This window comes from Sesamum indicum, linkage group LG3 (assembly GCF_000512975.1).
Source record: "Sesamum indicum cultivar Zhongzhi No. 13 linkage group LG3, S_indicum_v1.0, whole genome shotgun sequence".
Lineage (NCBI taxonomy): Eukaryota > Viridiplantae > Streptophyta > Magnoliopsida > Lamiales > Pedaliaceae > Sesamum > Sesamum indicum.
In genome coordinates this window covers 2,808,744-2,832,111 of record NC_026147.1, presented here as the reverse complement: position 1 = coordinate 2,832,111, position 23,368 = coordinate 2,808,744, and the positions used below count along the sequence as shown (strand labels likewise).

Genomic DNA, 23,368 nt, shown 5'->3' with positions numbered 1-23,368 from the left:
ATATTGAGATGGCAGTTGACATAAAACAGTTGCATCTAAAGTGTATGGAGATCTAAGTTTGTCATCAATCAGCTCCTCGAATTATATGAGGTTAAGAAACCCGAGCTATTTTCATATATTAATTATGCTCAAGCTCTCATCGGATGGCTTGGAGATAAATTGAGTTGTGTGAAGAAAAGATATGCACTTGCCAAACTTGCCTTTACACTCACGATACTTGAAGATAATTCTCATGTCACGATATGCAAGAGTTCGGTGGTACCGCTAATTTTTTATGATGCTAATTATGGCCCGTTGTGTCAACATGAAGGAGATGAGTCTTCACGGCATGAAGAGTCATGATCGTTACGTATTCATGCAAAAGTTGATACTAATTATCTTCCGTGAAATGCTTCCTTAGCCGCTGTGGAGCGCATTGACTGAGGTAAGCCTTCTATTCCAGATCCTATGTTCGATGTGAACAAGGTAGTCGCAACCATATTGTGCAACCTCGAGAAAATATTTTCACCGGCTTTCTTCGACTCAATGGAGCACCTAATTGTTCATCTGCCATATGAAGCGCGCGTGGGAGGGCCTGTGCAATACAGGTGGATGCATCTATTTGAGATGTAATTGTTACACAAGTTATTCTATTTTTTGGAAATAGTTCTAGTGTCATATGTTTATAATAAATATCCAGTTATTAGATTCCTTCGAGGCTTGAAAATGAAGGTGAAAAACAAAGCACATGTCGAGGAGTCCCTGTAGAAGAAATCAGTCTGTTTACATCGTAATATGGCGTGACTACTTCACAATTGGTCAAAATGTACGTCTAGATGATGTGTCGTTCTGGTCCACTGAGCCATCTCTGCTTCGAGGCCCCACTAGCCCTACTAGGGTAGTTGAAAATAGATTCCTTATGTTCGACATGATTTTTCGTGAAGGCTTTCTTGTTCCTTCGGTAAGGATGGTGCTCAGGGAAAACTGTCTGTGGTAGTCAAAGTAGCATGTCTTCCTACTGTGCTGCAGATAGAATGCCCGTCTGTCATCTATATAAATCGGACAACCCATACTACCAGCAGTACTCCATCCAGACGCCATCCCATAGGCGGGGAGGCCATTCACCAACCACATCAATGCCGCCCGCATGATGAATGCGTTGTCCGTGGCATTGTCGTACGTCCGAACACCCACATGCCACAACTACAGCAGCACTTCGATCAGCAGTTTCAAGAACACATCGATCAGATGCTTTGGATTAGAAGGACCAGGGATCATCATTGTCAGGAATATGTACTCAGAACTCATGCACATACTAGAGGAAAATTGTACGGTATAATGATAATGGGCCAACATGAATCAGTACGAGCTTACAGACAGTGAGGCGCAAAATCGTCTGTGCGAAGGCCCAACCAAACATTACGCAGCTCTTCTACAAGCCTCGACATCGGATGGATGACACGTTGACCCCTCTTCTGTCTGATGTGTGGCATGCGACATCATGTGCTCGACAATTGCCCTCGAAGAATAGAACCTCTGTACACAGGGAGTAAGCGACAGGTACTTAAGGACGACGTATCAACACGTCCTATCCATTATAAATCTGTTACAAATCCTACTATTTTTTTTTTTGTAGTAAATGCATAAATTAGGGGTGCAAAGTGTATTTGACCCTACTTGAATTAATTAATAAAGTTAATCATGTAATCTAGAAGATAACTTTAATTACTTCTAGACTTGAATTATCTACCACATTACTCATGCCGGAATGTGTGTCACGTGATTCCTTAGCAAACTAATTAATCACTCACTTCCTTCTCTTGGAAGAGCAAAGGGAGTAAAATAAATGGCTTAATTACATTTTTCGTCCTTCAACTACATTTTTTTTGTATCTTAATTATTTATATTATTAAATTGAAAAATAGTCTCTGCATGTTTTTAATTTTCTGGAATTTAGGACAAAATTAGCTGAAATTTTTAAAATCAATTAGAAATTATAGTACGTCTTGCACATGCAGGTGGAAGATCAACGACCAATTTTAATTTTTTCAGTCAAATGTGTCCTAAATAAATAAAAATTGAAATATACAGGACTATTTTGCAATTCTAATAATACGAAGGACCACAACACTAAACATAATTAATTAAAGGAAGAAAAATACAATTGAGCCTAAAAATAATTACAACGATTGCTTTCTCTCTTTAACTAAAGATCATATAAATGATGGCGTAGATATGATCCATGTGATTATAGGATAATAAATAAAGCTTTTCTTATGCAAAAATGATTATTTTAAGATACGACAATGATCCAAATGAATTATTAATATTAGATGATGGGAACATATGAACCGGCCGGTTTTAGCTTCCCACACAAAGCTGATACTATTCAAAATTATAATTAATGTCTGTATTACTATTGTTAATTATTTGCTCAAATATTTTTGGTCATAATACTTTTACCAATCATAAATGTTTTATAATCCGGAATTTAATTATATATAGCTTCTTTCCATATATATAATAATTAAACTTCTATAAATATAGTATTAAAAAATAGAAGTTTTTCTATTTTTTTAAAACCTTAATATTGAAAAAATTAAAGATTAATGGAAATGTAATATTTTAAAAATTATAACACATATGTAACAAGTCGACTTGAGATTCTTTATCTTTTTATTTCTTTTCAAATGCCTAAGTCATGGATGGTTTCGTGGATGAGTACCACGTACGACTCCAATTTTTATTTTTAATTTATGTTTTGGTCTTTTTAGATTTATTAATATTATAATCATTAATTAGTAATTATAAATTAAATATTTTATTATTTTAATTAATAGTAAATCTAAAAGTATATTAATTAAAAAATGCAATCAACAATTATAAATATTATTTATTATTTGCTGCCTCACATTGACTTAGGTTGTCTTGAAATGGCTTATTTATTCAAATAAACCAAAAATAGAATAACAAAAATGAAACTTTTTTTTAATTAACAATTTTGTGGCAAATTGGGATGGCCACCTACGACTTGTCATTTTTAATTTTCTTTTTTAATATGTATTGTTTGATTTTGAATAGGACGAGTAGAGACACTAAAAGTAATATTGTGAACGATCTCAAATTTTAGAACATTACGTGTAAGAAAAGTACAAAGTTTTACAAATTGATTCCGTAAATGATTTGTTTGATAATTTTGATGACAGTAATTTCACTTAAATTTAAGAAAAGTAATTGATAATTATATATATATATTTTTAAATGGGAATTACATATCTATATATGTCGGGTGTTGGAAATGAGCAAAATTCATAGGAAGCCTTAAAAACTATAAGCTGTAGAAGAGCAGGTTCATAACCCAACATGGCGGACGCCCAATCAGTTCCCCTCAAGAAAAAGCTAGAAGGCAAAGTAGCCATTGTAACGGGCGGCGCCAGCGGCATCGGAGAGGCCACCGTCCGCCTCTTTGCCGAACATGGCGCCCGCGCGGTGGTGATCGCAGATATACAAGCGGAAAAAGGCCGATCCGTGGCGGAATCTATCGGCTCGCAGTGCTGCAGCTACTTCCAGTGCGACGTCGCCGATGAGGAACGAGTCAAGTCCATGGTGGAGTGGACTGTCAAAACCTACGGCGGACTCGACATAATGTTCAGCAATGCCGGAATCATTGGCAGCTCCGACCAAACCATACTTGACCTGGACTTCTCGCAGTACGAAGACGTTATGCGGGTCAATGCCCGGGGAATGGCTGTATGTGTGAAGCAAGCTGCGCGTAAAATGATCGAGCTGGGCACTAGAGGAGCTATTGTTTGCACCAGCAGTGTGGTGGCGGTGGTACCCGTGCAGATGTTCACCGACTACACGATGTCGAAGCATGCGGTGGTGGGGCTGGTGCGAGCGGCTAGCCAGCAGTTGGGAGCTCATGGGATAAGGATTAACTGCGTGTCGCCCTCGGCAGTGGTGACGCCGATGGCCAAGAAAGTTGGGGTTGCCACCGCCGGAGACGTGGAGAATCTTTTCGGGCCTTCGACTAGCTTGAAAGGGGTGTCGCTGACGGCGGAGCGTGTGGCGGAGGCGGTGGTTTTTCTGGCTTCCGATGACTCGGCGTTTATCACGGGGCATAATTTGGTGGTGGATGGTGGGCTGATCAGTATGCCCTTTATTCAAGTTGGAACAAAATCATCATGAAAATAATCACTGACAAGTGATGTTATATGAAATTTAATTAAATAAGATTACCAACCACCGTAGGTGATCAATAAATGTGTGTGTTTTTGCTGCTGCTGCTGTTGTAATTTTATCAATTGAATTAAGTGTGTTTACTTTCAAAATTTTGCAGATCGCTTTTATTAATTGGGTATTTCTTTTTCGATGGTTAGTGTTTCGGAAAATTGTATTTTTGGTGTTATACATTAGAATTTTTTTTAATTTAATCTCATTTATTATGATTTTACCGTATTATATCTGATAAGTAATTAAAACATGCTTTACAAATTGTTAAAACATGTTAACATGCTTATTCACATAAAATCTATAGCCTCTACATCGAATTGGGCTCTGATACCACTTGAAGGATAGCGTGGTACGACCATGGAATGTGCTGGCGGAAGCGGTAATGCAAACGCATACAATAACTAAAAATTAAAGTGTAAAAAATAATGAATCCAAAGGGTGTACCCTTGGAGTTCCTAAGCTTTTGATGTAGTACGAAAATTATACAAGGATAAAGGATTAATCACATGAGGCTATGGTTGAAAATAAGAGGAGAAGCATAAATTTTAAATTCGGAATTTGCCTCTTAAAATTTCGAGCTTCCAACCGATTAATTTCGTTGCATGTTCACCTAAGATTCTAATACAGGAATCCTCAAAGATGATCAACACCAGACCAGAATTAACGAGGACTTGATCCCTTTACTAGAAGGAATCAAGACAAAAAATCTCGCCCTTGGTGAGAAGAGGAGGGGTGGCCGAAAAGCATGATGGAGGAGAAATAATTTTGTTTTTGTGTTGAATTGTGTAATTAATTATTACCCTAATAATTATACACAATATATATTTTTATACCTTGAATAGATAAAGAAGAATGTGTCTAGATACATTCTATTGTCTATAAGGCAACTCCTCAATCCATTCCAAATGGAGAAGAGTCTAATTATGACCAAGTTAGCACTTTCAGAAAATACAAATCTTTAGTCAACTTTCTCCCCACCAATTTTGGTAGTGGGCCTCAATGAATGGGCCAATTTTATCTAAAATAAATTCAACGTCCAATGAATTTTAATTAAATCCAATTTAATAAAAATCCATTTGATTGATCCCACTAGGTATTTAATCTAATTAAATACTCAAGCCCAAATTGTCTCTTATTAATTAATGGAATCCAATTCATTAATTAAATAAACACACGTCCAATATAAATTAATCACATTAATTCAAACTTGGGCCATCCATCCAATGGACACTCATGTGTTAGTAATCCAATTACTTACACCGTATGGAATTAATTTCAAATTAATTCCTTGTTCTTTCTCGATGATTTGTGTATGACTCTTTAGGTTCACTTTTCAGTTAGACTTGGGCTAGTGTCCAATTCTATTATTAATTATATCTAATTTAATTAATAATTTTTTATTAATGCTTAATCAAGAAAGCCTGTCACCATGGGTGACTGTCTAGCAAAGGCTCTGGAGTCCATACAGGTACGGTCCTTCCGTCTCCCGACCTTAGTCTAGGACATAGAATTTGGTATCGGTTCCCATCCTAGATTAGGCATCTATGCTTAATACTTGTGATCGCGTTATGTCAAGTTCTCGACATAGAAACCTCTTTTTCCTATTCGATCAACCACTGTGGCCATAGGTTCATAAGGCGTGAACACATCTTCAAGTGCATAAGAGATACTACATACTAATAGGGGACAAATGTTCTTCTTGGAACTCATTGTCCTCGCTACATACTCCGACTACACTAGACAAGCTTTATGATGATCATGTCTGTGACATAATCACCTCTCGGGCAGATCCAAGATACAGTTATCGATTCACGTGACTAACATGATTCTTCAAGTCTAAGGACTACTCTTATACTATTAGAGTCGGGGATTCGAGTTATACGGATCAAGCTTCCAAGGCATCCATATAATGATCCTTGCGAGTGAGTTCGGTCAGTTGACCACCTTTTCAACTAACCCACTGAAATTACATAGACGTCCAATGTCTGTCGCCGACGAAATGCGGCACTCATTCAATGAATGCAATACTCAGTGCAAGTCTTAATAGGACTCTTGATGTCCAGTCTCGAGATCCTAGACTTGCAACGTTGCAGACCAACCCTCAAAAGTTGGTTCCCTAGCCGCCATCCAATACACAGCCCAACTACCTGGGTTATTAAATGGTCTATGGGCGTTTATTATGACGTCAAAGCAGTTTTTGACGTATTTATTATCACAACAGACATATGTACCAAAAATGAAAACTTACCATATTCTTCGAAACAATATTACTTAAGTAAAGATTGCTTGAATGATTTTCAAAACCGTCAATCCAATTAATTTTTTGGTCACCTATTCCAACGTGTTACACCTGTCGCAGATGAGCTGGGATAGTCTACTGCCCCCAGGTTGCAGATCCAGCCCATCCATGGGCCGCATCACCACCAGCACCACCAGTAATCCCCTCACCATCAGCGAGCCATTATATTAGCCTCGATGATGCTGGAAATTTTTTTTTATAATGTTATTTTTACATTATTCTATTTTAAACATATTAATTAACATATTATTTTAGGTCTGGACTCAAATTTCATGAGCGCATAAATGCGGTGGTGCGAGGGCACTATCCAAACACAAATCCCTGGGGATGTTTGCACAGTGGGCCACCAGAGCACTAACAGTTCTGCTTCAAGAGCTTGAAGCTAATTTTTTAAAATTTTTATGTTATCGTATAATTCAATTTTTTCTAAGATCTTAATAATTTTTTTCCTATTATGTGATATTTCAAGTGAACTGCTGGTGCAACTCTGATGATGAGCCCATATTCTGGGTTTTCCATTTGTGGGTGGATAAGTTCATTTGGAAATAGTTCGCCATCGCCAGGAGTCAGTTGAACAAATCGATTTGGCTGGCCAATAAGGTCTAGCACCAGCTGTTGCTATACTGGGCCAGCGTGGACTTCAAGGATGAGTCCACCAAGAACAAGGTCAACTAGTCGGCTAACCCCGAGGTGGCATCTACTGTCTATCGAGAGAGATTTTTCTCTATTAGCATTTACAAGAGGAAAATGGTAGGTAGCATTACAAATACAAAAAAAAGGTGTTCCAAAGAAGAATTTACATTTTAAGATAGTCGGATGTATTTAGGAACGATAAATGAACAAGTGATACAAAATTCCTTACTAATTAAGAATCGTCACAACACAACCGTTCCAAATAATTATGAACAACGTCTATTAGGACGGAAGGGCTCCCATTCCATGGTCCTTCCAAAATCCGGTCTGACAGTGTCTAGCTAGTAATTTATTATTCTAAATTTAAAAAAAAAAAATTCATTTCTACGCCAGCTCCAAATTCCACATTTTTTTGTAATCCTCCCTCCCTCTCTTTTTTCCAATATTCTCTCAATAACTTTCCACAATTTTTATTATTTTACTATTTTTTATTTATTTAATTAACGTATATATATATATATATTTTTCAAAAAGTAATGATTATATTCTTTAAATTTTAAATTAATTACACTAACATAAAATGTGTCACAAATTATTAGTATACATAACTAGTAACTGTACTCAGTCGATACTTGAGATTCTAAAATATATATATAGTTTTATATGTATAAATTAATTCGACTAACAAAATAAATACACTAATTATACGTGATTGCACAATTGAATATCGCTTGAGGAAGTGAAAAGTCTGTTGACGGAAAAAATTCTTTTTTTTTTTTATCTTAAATATAAATATAAGTAAAATTATATTTTTAGTTTCAAAAGATTGGGAGTTCAACTTTTTTATCCTATGTTTTAAAGATGTTTCAAAATGATTTTCTAATTGAAAAAAATTGAAATATTTAGTCATTTTTTTTATATAATTTTTAAAATTGAAAAATTTCAACACATTTAATCTTATGTTCAAATTCCTTAAGAAAAAAAAAAATCCGCAATAAGGACACGTTCAATGCGCATTACACGTGTCTTTTGACATATTTTCAATTTCCCATATATATATAATCAATCATGACGATGTATTTAGTAAATAATATTATTGTCTTTTAGCCTTTTCAAATAGTTTTTCATTTATATATATGTATATATATATATATATTCTCGAATTAAGCTCTCCCTCTATTGTACAATTAACTTTTATATAGATATTTTGTTGAAATGTCTTTCAAACTTTCTTGTCCAACCAATCGAACTTTCTTGTTGAAATGTCTTTCATACTTTCTTGTCCAACCAACCAATCAAACTTTCTTGTCCAACCAATGAAATTAATATTACATCTTCATCAAAAGATAATATTTCATTAATTTTTAACTTTTCTACTGATTTGAGGACAATAATATTTCATTAATTTTTAAACTATATATCAATTACGAGTTTCAGAAGATTCGAATGATCAATTATTGCATCAACTACATAAAAGATATATATTATGATCTTAGGTAGAATAAGACAGCTGTTTTGGTCGGTTGTCGATTTACAAAAGTAGCCCATGGCAGTAAAGTAATTAAGTATTATGTATATAAATATGAATTATAAAAATAAAATTATTATGTAATATATATAAATATATATATATTTTCCTAACAAAATAACCCTCGCACACGTCACCCCCGAGAACGATTGGGTGACGACGAATGTGCTTGGAGACAACGCGATTCGAACTCATAATCTTTAAAATCATGGGATCTCAACCTTACCAATTAAGCTGAACTTCATTAACAAATGGACAATTAAGAGTCTATTAAGTTACTTATATAGTAATTTTGTTTACATATATGTTTAAAATCTGTAATATATAAATATGTACATGTGCACACAGGGGAATTCTAGTCTAGATTGGGCTCGGCCGAACTTGAACTAATTATATGACAAGTGTAATACACGTGCTGTATGATGGTATATAGTATAGGAAAAGTCACCAATTACATAGCAAGTGGAATACACTTGTTTTGTGATTGGTTTAATTCGACCAAACCTGATTCGAGTAAGAATTTGACACATATAAAAATCAATTATTATTTTTTAATTGAACAAAGCAATTCAATTACCAATACTACACTTCTCAATTATATATAAACATCTCAAGTTTCGATCGATGACAAGAACTCAGATCCTGGATTAGAAATTATCAAAGCAAAGTTCAATTCATAAACTCACAATATCAAGACAATAGAGATTACCAGCACTCAGATCAGACAAAAATCCTACAAATAACATAGAATTTTTGTTCCTTAGCATGGTTGGTAATCTTCTTATTATTAAATTTATTAAAACGGTCGAATAATTAATTATTTATTAAGTCTTGGGAAACAAATGAGTCCACCATCGACCACCAAGTCGTGCCCGCTGATGAAAGCCGAATCTCCCGAAGCCAAAAAGACCACCGCATCCGCCACATGCGCCGTCCTCGGCGTTACCCCTTTCAAGCTGGTGAATGGCCCGAAAAAGTTCTCAACAGCTTCGTCGGTGCTTAGCCCAACTTGCGAGGACATCGGCGTCACCGCACACGACATCGACACACAGTTAACCCTTATCCCATGAACTCCCAACTGCTGGCTCGCCGCTTTCACCAGCCCCACCACCGCATGCTTCGACATCAAGTAGTCCGTGAAGGTTTCTGCGCCGATCGAGCCCGTGACAGCGGCCGAGCAAACAATGGCTCCCCTAGTACCCAGCTCAATCATTTTACGTGCAGCTTGCTTCACACAGGCGGCCGTTCCCCAGGCATTGACCCGCATAACATGGTCGAACTTTTTAAAATCGAGGTCAACAATGGTTTGCTCGACACCGCTGAGAATTGCGGCATTGGCGAACATTATGTCCAGGCCGCCATAGGTTTCCACAGTCCACTCCACCAAGGACTTGACTTGTTCTTCATCGGCGATGTCGCATTGGAAGTAGCTGCAGCTCGACGAGCCGATGGACTCCGCCACGGATCGGCCTTTTTCGGCTTGGATGTCGGCGATTACTACGCGTGCGCCGTGTTGGGCGAAGAAGCAGGCGGTTGTCTCGCCGATACCATTGGCCCCGCCGGTCACTATGGCTACTGTTGACGGGAATCGATGGGGTGGCTGCCATAGTTTAATAGCAAACACCTGCACTTCTATAACTAATAGTTATTTGGTTTTTCGATGAGTTCTTATCATCGATCGAAACTTGAGACATATATAATTTAGTAGTGCAGAAATGTTGGTAATTGAATTGCTTTGTTCAATTAAAAAATAATAAGTAATTAATATATGTGTGCACATGAACACGCACACGCACATATTTATATATTACAGGTTTTAATCATATATGTAAGTGTAGTTACTATAAATGTTATTTTATAGATTCTGAGTATCAGTACAAATGTAATTAATTTGATATGTAGATTATATTTTAAGGGAGGGCACCTCTTTGATATTTTCTTTAATTTTGACATGCTACTTTTCTTTTTCTTTTTTTCTGCCCACTAGCTTCTATTTTTCCCTCCACTATTTACAAGTAGTAAAATCTATATTTTTAAATAATTATTTATTTTTATTTTTTAAAATTATTTATCTTTTTATCATAATCATTATATCATTTTTCCCATGATAAAAAAATTTAATAAATAATATTTAATTATTTTAAGTTTTTTGTGCACTTGCATTCACTGTGCCACATAGCGCTAGTGTTTTTGAATCAACTGGCTTCATTACTTCTATTTACAGTGATATTTCTATTATTTTTTGTTCTTTTTTGTTTCCTTCTCTTTTTTACTTTATCTAATGTTTATCTTTTTTCTCACATCATCCATTATTCAAACATAGGGTTTAATGCCAGTTTGGTCTTGTATCTTTAGGGTTTTGGCGAATATGTTCTTTATCTTTCAGTATGGAAAATTAGTCCTGTGTCTTTTTAAATATTCGGGATTTTGGTCCTTTGGCTGAATTAAGCCAAACTAATGCCCATTTTGCACTTCTATTGAAAATGCTCTTCTAAATCTGTACACATGCTCTTAATATATCCCAACATGCTTCCGTAATCAAATTATGCTCTTATAAATTCGTACCACTTTCCGACCGCCTTGCTCTTGGGTATTTCAAGTCCCCAATTTTACGAACTTCTCCAACCACACTACCACAGTACATGGTTCGTAGGCACTGGACTCATTCAGCAGCAGACAATACAATTCTATTTCGTTTCCTACCTTAGGATGAGAAGACACTCCAATATAGGGAAATAATAGAATTTTGGACAACAAATTAAATAGAAACCTCACTTTTATTCAAAAAATATATGAATTATTACATGTATATTATTTTCTCTGTTGGTGAAGGCAACTGTTTAGCCTCTCATAAGATAGAGGACTTGACTCGTTGGGGAAACCCCCATAAACTGAAAGTTTAAAACTACAGAGACTTAAAAGACTCAATCTATTATGAATTGAAGAGTAGGAGATAGTGCAAACTCCTGATGATTGGGTCATAGAAAGTGTAACAATTGGGTCACAGAAAGTGCAAACTCCTGATGATTCAAGTCAACCCAGGCTTTATACCAATGACAAACACCTCTAAGGCTAATATAAACTAGTTGATATCATTTTCTTCTTCTGCTTGGCATGTATACCAGCGAATGTGGGAACAATTAATTTTTCTAAAAAAATAAATCCAAAAAAGACCATCATGGAAACATTTGAAAAGTAAAAGTTTTAGAATGTAAAAAATCAGTAATAAGACTATCGACAGAAAACAATAAAGACCAACAGTCAGCAAAGCGGGAAAGCCAGCTAGCAATCAAATGACTGACAAACCATCATGACCACCATCTGAAAAGAACGAGGAGACGATGAACGCAATGTCGTCATCCAGAAAAGACAAGAAGATGATGAACGCAATGACATCATCAAAAAATCTAGTTTGAAGTCCATGTTTGAAATTCGTAGACGGCTATAAATAAGAAGGCAATGAAGCAGATGAGGATCATAAAATTTTTTCTCCTACTCTTCAATTTATAATAGATTGAGTTTTTTAAATCTCTGTAGTTTTAAGCTTTCAGTTTATGGGGGTTTCCCCAACGAGTCAAGTCCTCTATCTTATGAGAGGCTAGATAGTTGTCTTCTCCAACACAGGAAATAATATACATGTTATATTTCATAAATTTTTGAATAAAAGTGAGGTTTCTATTTAATTGGTTATCCAAAATTCTATTATTTTCCTATATTAGAGTGTCTTATTGCCCTAAGGTAGAAAACGAAATAGGATTGTGTTGTCTGCTGCTGAAGGAGTCAAGTACCTACACACCATGTACTGTGGTAGTGTGGTTGGAGAAGTTCGTAAAATTGGGGACTTGAAATACCCAAGAGCAAGGCGGTCGAAAAGAGGTACGAATTTATAAGAGCATAATTTTATTACAGAAGCATGTTGGGATATATTAAGAGCATGTGTACGGATTTAGAACAACAATTTCAATAGAAGTGCAAAATGGGCATTAGTTTGGCTTAATTCAGCCAAAGGACCAAAATCGCGAATATTTAAAACAACACAGGACTAATTTTTCATACTGAAAGATAAAGGACAGATTCGCCAAAAACCCTAAAAATACAGGACCAAAATGGCATAAAACCCTAAGTTTGATGTGAGAAAAAAGATAAACATTAGATAAAGTAAAAAGAGTAGGACAAAAATGAACAAAAATTAATAAAAATATCTCTTTAAATAGTAGTAATGAAGCTAGTTGATTAAAAAACACTAGCAGTATGTGGCATAGTAAAAGCAAGTGCACAAAAAACATAAAATAATTAAATATTATTTATTAATCTTTTTTATCATGGGAAAAATGATATAATGATTATGATAAAAAGATAAATAATTTTAAAAAAGAATATTTGGAATAGGAGAAACAAAAAACAAATTAACTAAAAATAAATAATTATTTAAAAATGTAAATTTTACTACTTGTAAATAGTGGAGGGAAAAATGGAAGCTAGTGGGCAGAAAAAAAAAAAGAAAAATAGAATGTCAAAATTAAAAAAAATATCGAAGAGATATTCTCCCTTAATATATAATATTAATATCAAATTAATTAGGTTTGTGGTGTTCATGCTTTATACGTCATACTGATACTCAGAATCTATAAAATAATATTTATAGTAACTACACTTACATATATGATTAAAACCTGTACTATATAAATATGTGCGTGTGTATGTGCATGTGCACGCATATATAAATGTAGTTATTATTTTTTAATTGAATAAAGCAATTCAATTACCAACATTTCTTCACTACTAAATTATATAAACGTCTCAAGTTTCGATCGATGATAAGAACTCATCGGAAAACCAAAGAACTATAGAAGTGCAGGTGTGTACTTTGCAATTCAACTATGGCAGCCACCCCATCATTTCCCGTCAACAGAAAGCTAGAAGGCAAAGTAGCCATAGTGACCGGCGGGGCCAAAGGCGTCGGCGAGACACCCAACACGGCGCACGCGTAGTAATCGCCGACATCCAAGCCGAAAAAGGCCGATCCGTGGCGGAGTCCATCGGCTCGTCGAGCTGCAGCTACTTCCAATGCGACATCGCGGATGAAGAACAAGTCAAGTCCTTGGTGGAGTGGACTGTGGAAACCTACGGCGGCCTGGACATAATGTTCGCCAACGCCGCAATTCTCAGTGGTGTCGAGCAAACCATTCTTGACCTCGATTTTAAAAAGTTCGACCATGTTATGCGGGTCAATGCCTGGGGAACGGCCGCCTGTGTGAAGCAAGCTGCACGTAAAATGATTGAGCTGGGTACTAGGGGAGCCATTGTTTGCTCGGCCGCTGTCACGGGCTCGATCGGCGCAGAAACCTTCACGGACTACTTGATGTCGAAGCATGCGGTGGTGGGGCTGGTGAAAGCGGCGAGCCAGCAGTTGGGTGTTCATGGGATAAGGGTTAATTGTGTGTCAATGTCGTGTGCGGTGACGCCGATGTCCTCGCAAGTTGGGCTAAGCACCGACGAAGCTGTTGAGAAATTTTTCGGGCCATTCACCAGCTTGAAAGGGGTAACGCCGAGGACGGCGCATGTGGCGGATGCGGTGGTCTTTTTGGCTTCGGGAGATTCGGCTTTCATCAGCGGGCACGACTTGGTGGTGGATGGTGGACTCATTTGTTTCCCAAGACTTAATAAATAATTAATTATTCGACCGTTTTAATAAATTTAATAATAAGAAGATTACCAACCATGGTGAGGAACAAAAATTCTATGTTATTTATAGGATTTTTGTCTGATCTGAGTGCTGGTAATCTCTGTTGTCTTGATATTGTAAGTTTATGAATTGAACTTTGCTTTGATAATTTCTAATTCAGGATCTGAAGTTTATTTAAAATTAATAATTCATAATGTTACTTTAGACTAAATAAGCAAGACAAGTACATATTTTTTTATTTACGTATAACTTTCGTAAATATACATACATGTGCTTCAACTTATTTTAAATTGCAATCGTGTGTGTAATTTAAATAATATCTATTTTATTAAACAAAAGAAAAAATTATAAAGTAATGATTTTTTAGTTCAGTCTCATTTATTACGATTTTCTTACATTATATTCTATAAGTTGAAAACATTCTTAATATTAGTCCTAACATGCATTTTTCATCTAATAATACCAACAAATATACAATAAAAATGTACGAAAAATGCTTAGAGTTCCATTAATTATTGCACATAAAATATATGTGAGTATTAAAATTGAGAAAAATTTCAAGTTATATATGAAATGCAATATAACATCATACCAATAAATGGAACTAATTTTAAGAAAAATCTTAATGTACGATTAGTAAAATCTTCCAAAGAAACATGCGTCATTCATTTCACAAAATTAAAATAGCAATACATTGTGATCATTTGCCTGGAAAATTCTCATTCAGATTTCATTCAATCGATCGTATAATAAATATAATATACTTTATAATAAATTTGATTCGACTAAACTTGATGTGGAAATAATTTCCGAACTGCACCGACAATTTGATGTGGAAATAATCTATTTTATTATTATCATCACTTCCCGGCAATTATTTTCATGTTGATTTTATTCCGACTTGAAGATGGGCATACTGATGAGCCCACCATCCACCACCAAATTATGCCCCGAAACGAAAGCGGAGTGATCCGAAGCCAGAAAAACCACCGCCTCCGCCACATGCGCCGTCGTCAGCGCCGTCCCTTTCAAGCTAGTGAACGGCCCAAAAACATTCTCCACAACTGCGGCATTGAGCCCAACTTTTTCGATCAGCGGCGTCACCACGACGTTTGGCGATACGCAGTTAATCCTTATCCCATGTGCTCCCAACTGCTGGCTAGCGGCGCGCACCAGCCCCAACACTGCATGCTTTGACATCGCGTAGTCGGTGAACTTCTGTGCGCCGATCGCTGCCATGACACTGGCGCTGCAAACAATAGATCCCCTGGTGCCCAACTCAATCATTTTTCGTGCTGCTTGTTTCACACACACGGCCATTCCCCGGACGTTGACCCGCATAAGGGTATCGTACTGAGTAAAGTCGAGCTCGAGAATGGTTTGCTCGGAGCTGCTGACAGTTCCGGCGTTGCTGAACATTATGTCGAGGCCGCCGTACGTTTTCACTGTCCACTCCACCATGGACTTGACTTGTTCTTCATCGGTGACATCGCATTGGACGTAGCAGCATCTCCACAAGCCGACCGATTCCGCCACAGATCGGCCCTTTTCGGCTTGGATATCGGCGATCACTACTGCCCGTGCGCCGTGTTCGGCAAAGAAGCGGACGGTAGTCTCTCCGATGCCACTGGCGCTACTTTGCCTTCTAGTTTTCTGTTCACGGGAATTGATGGGGTGGCGGCCATAGTTTGAATTGCAAAGTACACACCTGCACCTCTATAGCTGATAGTTCTTTGGTTTTTCGATGAGTTCTTATCATCGATCGAAACTTGAGACATTTATATATAATTTAGAAGTGAAGTAGTGTTGGTAATTGAATTGCTTTGTTCAATTAAAAAATAATAAGTAATTAATATATGTGTGCACATGCACATGCACACGCACATTTTTATATATTACAGGTTTTAATCATATATGTAAGTGTAGTTACTCTAAATATTATTTTATAGATTCTGAGTATCAGTATGACGTAAAAAGCATGAACAAGAAAAACGTAATTAATTTGATATTTTATATTAGGGTAAATTACATTTTTGGTCCCATAAGTGGACTCGATTTCAATTTTAGTCCCATACTAAGGGCAATTCGCACATTTGGTCTTGTAAGTGGATTTTTTTTTCAATTTCAGTTCCGGTTGGGGATTTCCGTTAAAACTTAACGGCAACTGCTGAAATCCGTAGATGCTGTTAAATATGGAGGGAAGGCATGTAGATTTGGAGGGAAAGTATGGAGAATTGGAGAAAAAATCAACAACTTGGTGGAAATTACACTATACCCTCTTCCTTCTAAAACAACACCATAAGCCAAGATACAACCAAAAAATAAACTAAAACAGTTTGTCTTCGTTGCATCTGTGCAATTTTGTCCTCCATTCTATTAAGTTTTTGAAGCAATCCGGGTATGATAACCTTTGCCCTTGCACACATCGACGGATCTTTCCAATGAAAAAAACTACATCCGCTTCTTTTTTTCGTATACCCAAAAAACCTCGTACCTGGGTTGTCGTCGATCCATGAGGTTTTCAAAATTGCAAGCCTTCCACAATGATAAAAATTTTCTCTATTACCAGCTATATTTTGTGAGATTTTTTTCTACTAAATGCAAGAGAGAAATGAAGAAATGGGATTTAAATAGAAGGAAGAGGGTATAGTGTAATTTCCACCAAGTTGTTGATTTTTCCTCCAATTCTACATGCTTTCCCTCCATATTTAACAGCACCTAACAGATTTCAGCAGCTGCCGTTAAGTTTTAACGAAAATCCCCAACCGGGACTGAAATTGGAAAAAAAATCCACTTACGGGACCAAATGTGCGAATGACCCTTAGTATGGGACTAAAATTGGAATCGGGTCCACTTATGGGACAAAAAATGTAATTTACCCTTTATATTATATGTTAAGGGAGAATACCTCTTTGATATTTTTTTTTTAATTTGACATGCTATTTTATTTTCTTTTTTTTATTTTTGTTTAATAGCTTCCATTTTTCCCTCCACTATTTACAAGTAGTAAATTCTGCCTTTTTAAATAATTATTTATTTTTAGTTAATTTGTTTTTCTCGTACTCCAAATATTCTTTTTTGAAATTATTTATTTTTTTATCATAATCATTATATCATTTTTTCCATGATAAAAAAAATTAATAAATAATATTTAATTACTTTAAGTTTTTTGTGCACTTGCATTCACTGTGTCGCATACCGCTAGTGTTTTTTAATCAACTAGTTTCATTACTTCTATTAAAAGATATATTTCTATCATTTTTTGTTCTTTTTTGCCCTACTTTTTTTACTTTATCTAATGTTTTAATCTTTTTTCTCGCATCATCCATTATTCAAACTTAGGGTTTAATACCATTTTTAGGGTTTTGGCAAATCTGTGTCCTTTATCTTTCAGTATGAAAAATTAGTCCTTTCTTTTTAAATGTTCGCTATTTTGGTCCTTTGGTTGAATTAAGCCAAATGAATGCCCATTTTGCAGTTCTATTGAAAATGCTCTTCTAAATCCGTACACATGCTCTTAATATATCCCAACATGCTTTCGTAATAAAATTAAGCTCTTATAAATACGTACTTTTTTTTGACCGCCTTGCTCTTGGATATTTCAAGTCCCCGATTTTACGAACTTCCCAACCACACTACCACAGTAGATGGTTCGTAGGCACTTGACTACTTCAGCAGCAGACAACACAAGTCTATTTGGTTTCCTACCTTAGGGCGAGAAGACACTCCAATATAGGGAAATAATAGAATTTTGGACAACAAATTAATAGAAACCTCACTTTTATTCAAAAAATATATGAATTATTACATGTATATTATTTCCTCTATTGGAGAAGACAACTGTTTAGCCACTCATAAGATAGAGGACTTGCCTCGTTGGGGAAACCCCCAAAAACTGAAAGCTTAAAAGTGCAAAGATTTAAAAGAATCAATCTATTATGAATTGAAGAGTAGGAGAAAATTTCTTATGATCCTCGTCTGCTTCATTGCCTTCTTATTTATAGCTGTCTACGAATTTCAGTAAATAAGTGTATTTTGAAAATAGAAGGTATATTTGGATTTGTATTTTGAGATAATTTATACTATTTTAAAATAAGTGGTGTATGTTTGATGTTGGGATTTGAGAAACAAAAAATCACTGTTTATTGTCAAATTTTGTCTCTTTTATATTATATACATGTAACTATGTCTATATATATTATCTAAATAATTAAAGATAACAAAACACACAGATAAGGTGTAAAAATACTAAAACATAAAACTAAAAATAGTGTATGGAATTGGTGGAATTAATTTGGAAGTAATTCAAAAAGAAACGAATTAATTTAATTGGATTAAATTAATTCAAGGAGAATATATAAATGATTGGATCATTTATTTAATAATCCATTTGATGAATAGCTCAATTTTTGGGCTTAACACCTTAAAATTAATTGAATTAATTTTTTAGATATGGCTTAATTAAATGATTGGATAAATTAATTAGTATTTGGGCTTAGATTTATTTAATTTGATAAATAAATCTTTAGACTTAATTGGGTTATTATAAATTTAATTAATTATTTTCCAATGGACTTTAGTTGGATTTGATTTAATTTGTTTAAATCAAGCCCGGTGCATATTTGAAGTCCAAGCTCATTTGAGGGAAGTTGGTTAAGAAGGTTTTGAAATTCCTCACCATGATGAACATGATGGAGTGACTATATCATCATGGTTGGAGGTTATATGCATGTGATTGTATAGGTCGCCTTGGAGGCAAACTTGGTAGATATTTGAATTTTGAATTCAATTGTATGTGATATAAAACTACACATATATCCAACATAACCTACCTCCTAAGCGATGAATTTTGCTCTCTTTTTATCTCTAAAATATTCTCCTTTTGCTTTATATTGAATTGGATTCACGTTAGAACATAAAATAATTCAAAAGCACTAAACATCATTGTTTGTTTGGAGTTATTTTTCTTCTTGGTTTTTATTCTATCTAGCGAATAGAAAAAGAATTATATCTATTCCATTTTGTAGTATGGTCAGCTGAGAGGAATTTTAGTTTGAATTCTCAAGTAAACGGAATAGGAGAACGTAAAGGGAACAATGCACGTTGCTGCTCATCTATTGAAACAAAAAGGTAAAGTTTTGAAAGCAATAACAAATTCGAGTGGATTCGTTCGGATGCACAAGCGAAAACAGTAAGTAAAAATTCGTAAATTTAAAATCAAACATAATAATACATGATTCCAAGGGGTGTTCTCAGGTGGTCGATTTCCCTCCATGAACTGCAAATTTTTGCAAAAATCATTGGAGCTACTATTCTATTGCTACTCCACTATGGAAGAATTGCAAAACAGTAGATATATTCATCTATTGCGCAGATGCTCTTTAATTCAAGGCCAAAAAGAGCTTGTGCATATTCTCAAACCTTTTATGCTTTACATCATTCGAAGTATCCATCTCCGATTAAGTGTATTTTTATAAGCCTTCCTAGCCGATTTACTGAAAGAATCGGTATGACCTGAAAATGCAATGAAAGCGTCAAACAAAAAATTAAATAGGTTCAAAGGGGTGTTCGTTTTGAAATATTTGGGCATTTGATGTTTGTCAAAAGAATAGTAGTCAACATATAAACATGCTAGACAAGTGGGTAGATGATAAAACAAAAAGCATAGAAGCAAAACATGAAACCTATTGGAATAGGTGACCAAAAGCCAATTAGGTTGGTGGTTTTGAGAACCATTCAAGCAATCTTTATTTAATCAAGATTGTCCCGAAGAATATGGTAAGTATCTTTTTTTGGCACACATAATGCTTACCGGACTATGTCAAGCACTGCTTTGATGTCACAACAAATGCCCACAGACCACTTAATAACCCATGTAGTTGGGCTGCGCATTAGATGGCGGCTATAAAACCAACTTTTGAGGGTTGGTCTGAGATATTCCAAGTCGTGGACCTCCAGACTGGGCATCGAGAGTCCTATTGGGACTTCCATTGAGCATTCATCGGATGAGTGACGCATTTTATCGGCAACAGACGTTAGACGTCTATACAAATTCAGTGGGTTAGTTGACAAGGTAGTCAACTGACTGAACTGACTTACGATGATCGTCATATGAAAGCCTTAGATTTTTGGTCGATATGACTTGAGTCACTGGCTCCGATAGTATGGAGTAGTCCCCATACTTGAGAAATCACGGCAGTCACGTGCATACGATGACTGTATCTTGTGTTTGTGCGAGAGGTAACTGTGTCGCAGACATAACGATCATAAGCCTTATCCAGTCCAGTCGGAATATGTAGCGAGGATGGTGTGTTCCAAGAAAAAGATCGGTCCCCTATTAATACATGATAGAGGTATCTCCTAAGCACTTGGAGATGCGTTCACGCTCTATAAACCTGTGGCCACAGTCATTGGTTAAGTAGGAAACGAGGTTTCTATGTTGAGCAATTTGATGTAACGCGATCTCAAGTACTAAGCATAGATGCCTAGTCCAGGATGGGAGCTGACACTCAATTTCATACCCAAGACTAAAGCCGGGAGATGGTAAACGGAAGGACTGTACCCATATGGACTCGAGAGCCTAAAAGTTCAAAATGGCCTCTATTTTTACTTGCTAAAAAGTTCATGTTAAAAGTAGATAATACTAATGTTAAGGCTTTCTTGAAAAATAACTTAGAATCTAAAAATCAGAAGGCTCGTATTATCAGATAGCAAGTTGAATGTCAATATTATTGTTATAATATTATCATTATAAAATCTTACGAGAATATTTTTGCAAAGACGGAGGCATTTGAAACAAACTCCATCATGTTGAGAGTCAAGCATCTCAGAGAAAATCTTTAGGAGCTTGACAAGAAGTTTGGATGGCTAGTAGTGAGTGCCCAAGTAGCCGGACAAATTCAAAGAGCTCATCTTGACACTGTGCAAGTCACAATAAGGAGTACCATGGTGGTTTCAACCGCTCTATGGAACGACCTACCAGAACCAATTCAAAAGGCAGCGCCCTCGGGAATGACTCGCGAATTGAGGGAACATGGCTTTAAACATACCCTTGGAGTACAGAGCTCTAAACCTGTAGCGTAGGATTCAAATACCGATTGCATAAAGCCATCGCCAGACTCTAGTGAAACGATAATAAATGGATTACAGGAAGTGCAAACTCCTAATGATCCAAGTCAACCCAGCACTTGTGATAAAAAAGGGAGAGATTAGTGATGGGTGTCGAATCCACCAAAAATAATTCCTACGAACACTTTTGTAGATGTGTGAGTAGGGTCGAATCCACAGAGATTGGTTTTAAATTAATTCCTTCAAAAACGAAAATAATTAGGGGGAGTTTTGATTGTGAAAAAGAATAAAACTAAAAATTAGAAGAGATAAATATAAGAGAAGAGTATTCCAGTTAAAGATAGGATCACACTTAATTCCACGGTTGATCATAGATGCAAAGATAACAATTATTCATGATAGATAAATTGGTTATGGCAATTGGTACGACCTAACGACCTCACCTTTCCTTACCTTGTGGATAGTCAAGGAACGTCCGTTGACTAAATCCCTAATCAGTAAACAACCTTGGGAACGTCCTCAAGATTTAATTTACCGACAACATTAAGAACTAGAAAGGCCCAATTCTAACCAATAAATTCCTACGAGGATTTATTTAAGTTAGATTGTGCATTCCCCACAACATAATCGAAAACTTCTACATAATCAATTATGTTGTGTTACCACTAGTTATCGAACTAAACAAACAATTACGGATTTGAAAGTTCAATTGGCTAGGCAAATATTCTTGACAATAAATCAGATTATTTGTAATAAAAGCACAGAGAACAACACAAATACCAATATGAATAAAAGTAGAAAGCACAAATTAGATCTCACAACTCGTTGGATTTAAGCGTTCACTTATAGAGATAAAATTATAATCCTAGTTAAACTCTTCCTTCATCAGAGGTAGTCCAAGCAGTTCCAAACTCTTGCCAGAATTTGAGTTTGAGTCTTGTTTGAATTTCCATTTTGGTGCTTTTCTTCATTTTCCAATTCTTTTGTCCTAATGCTGCAAAATAATATTTAATTAGGAGTATTTGATCACAAAATAGGCTAAAATATTATATGAAATAAGTACAAAATGCGATTCTATCAAATATTTCCCCCCACTTAACCCTTTGCTCGTCCTCGATGCAAAGAGATAGAGATAAAATAGTTGAAGAAATTCATTCCAAACTTTATGGATCGCAGACGAAAGTAACAAGCAAGAATCTAGTTAAGTGTTCAAAGAATAGTACATCATATGATAAAGACAATTCAACAAGCTTCAAACAAGTTTTCACAAGATGATCTTCATGAAAACTAAGCGTGGAAACAAGTGGACTATGCTCTCATATCTCCCAATCTCTCAAGTGTTTTTGGTTGAGTGTTTCACTCAAATGCTTGCTATGAAAATGCTTCACCATAGGCTTGATTATACACCAAAATCTCCACCACTTATAAATATGCACACACTTGAATCAAGAGGTCTTATATTTTGGTTGTAATGGGGCTTTGGTTTGGGGGTAGGAAAAATAAGGAAAAATGAGGTGAAAATCCAAGGAACTAAATTAGAGCACCAAGTAATAGATGTAGGAATCCAAGTTTTTCAAAATTAATTTATCTCATACTCTTTCATGTCCCACTTTCCTCAACTTGAGCTATGCCTTTCTTTTAAAGAGAGAACATATATTTTTTTCTTCTCTCTTTTTTTTTTTTTACCTTCCTTTTCTTTTTTTTTTTCTTTTTCTCTTTTTTTTTGTAAGGCATTTTCTCTTTCATTTTTTTTTTATTTAAGGCATAGAGCAAGATTTTCATGTGACATGTTAGCTCATAAATGTCCTTTATAATAATTGAGATATCCCCCCACTTAATGTCAAAACATATACTTAGAATACATCTTTATTTCCTTGACGCTCTACTAGTCCTTGGAAGGGCCAAACAAGGATAATAAAAAGACGGTAGAGTTTGTTTATAC

At 35.6% G+C, this 23,368-nt stretch overlaps 2 protein-coding genes and 1 pseudogene across 2 annotated transcripts; 2 read left to right on the top strand and 1 right to left on the bottom strand.

Moving 5' to 3' along the window:
- LOC105157144 ((-)-isopiperitenol/(-)-carveol dehydrogenase, mitochondrial-like) lies at nucleotides 3,273-4,310 on the top strand. Its single transcript, XM_011073454.2, has one exon. The coding sequence runs from the start codon at nucleotides 3,343-3,345 to the stop codon at nucleotides 4,165-4,167; it is 825 nt and encodes a 274-aa protein (XP_011071756.1). The 5' UTR covers nucleotides 3,273-3,342; the 3' UTR covers nucleotides 4,168-4,310.
- Nucleotides 9,323-16,075, bottom strand: LOC105157143 ((-)-isopiperitenol/(-)-carveol dehydrogenase, mitochondrial-like). Its single transcript, XM_020692400.1, has 2 exons — nucleotides 15,997-16,075; nucleotides 9,323-10,249 (listed from the first exon to the last, which is right to left on the bottom strand). The coding sequence occupies exons 1-2, from the start codon at nucleotides 16,041-16,043 to the stop codon at nucleotides 9,490-9,492; spliced, it is 807 nt and encodes a 268-aa protein (XP_020548059.1). The 5' UTR covers nucleotides 16,044-16,075; the 3' UTR covers nucleotides 9,323-9,489.
- On the top strand, nucleotides 13,445-14,514 carry LOC105157110 (annotated as a pseudogene).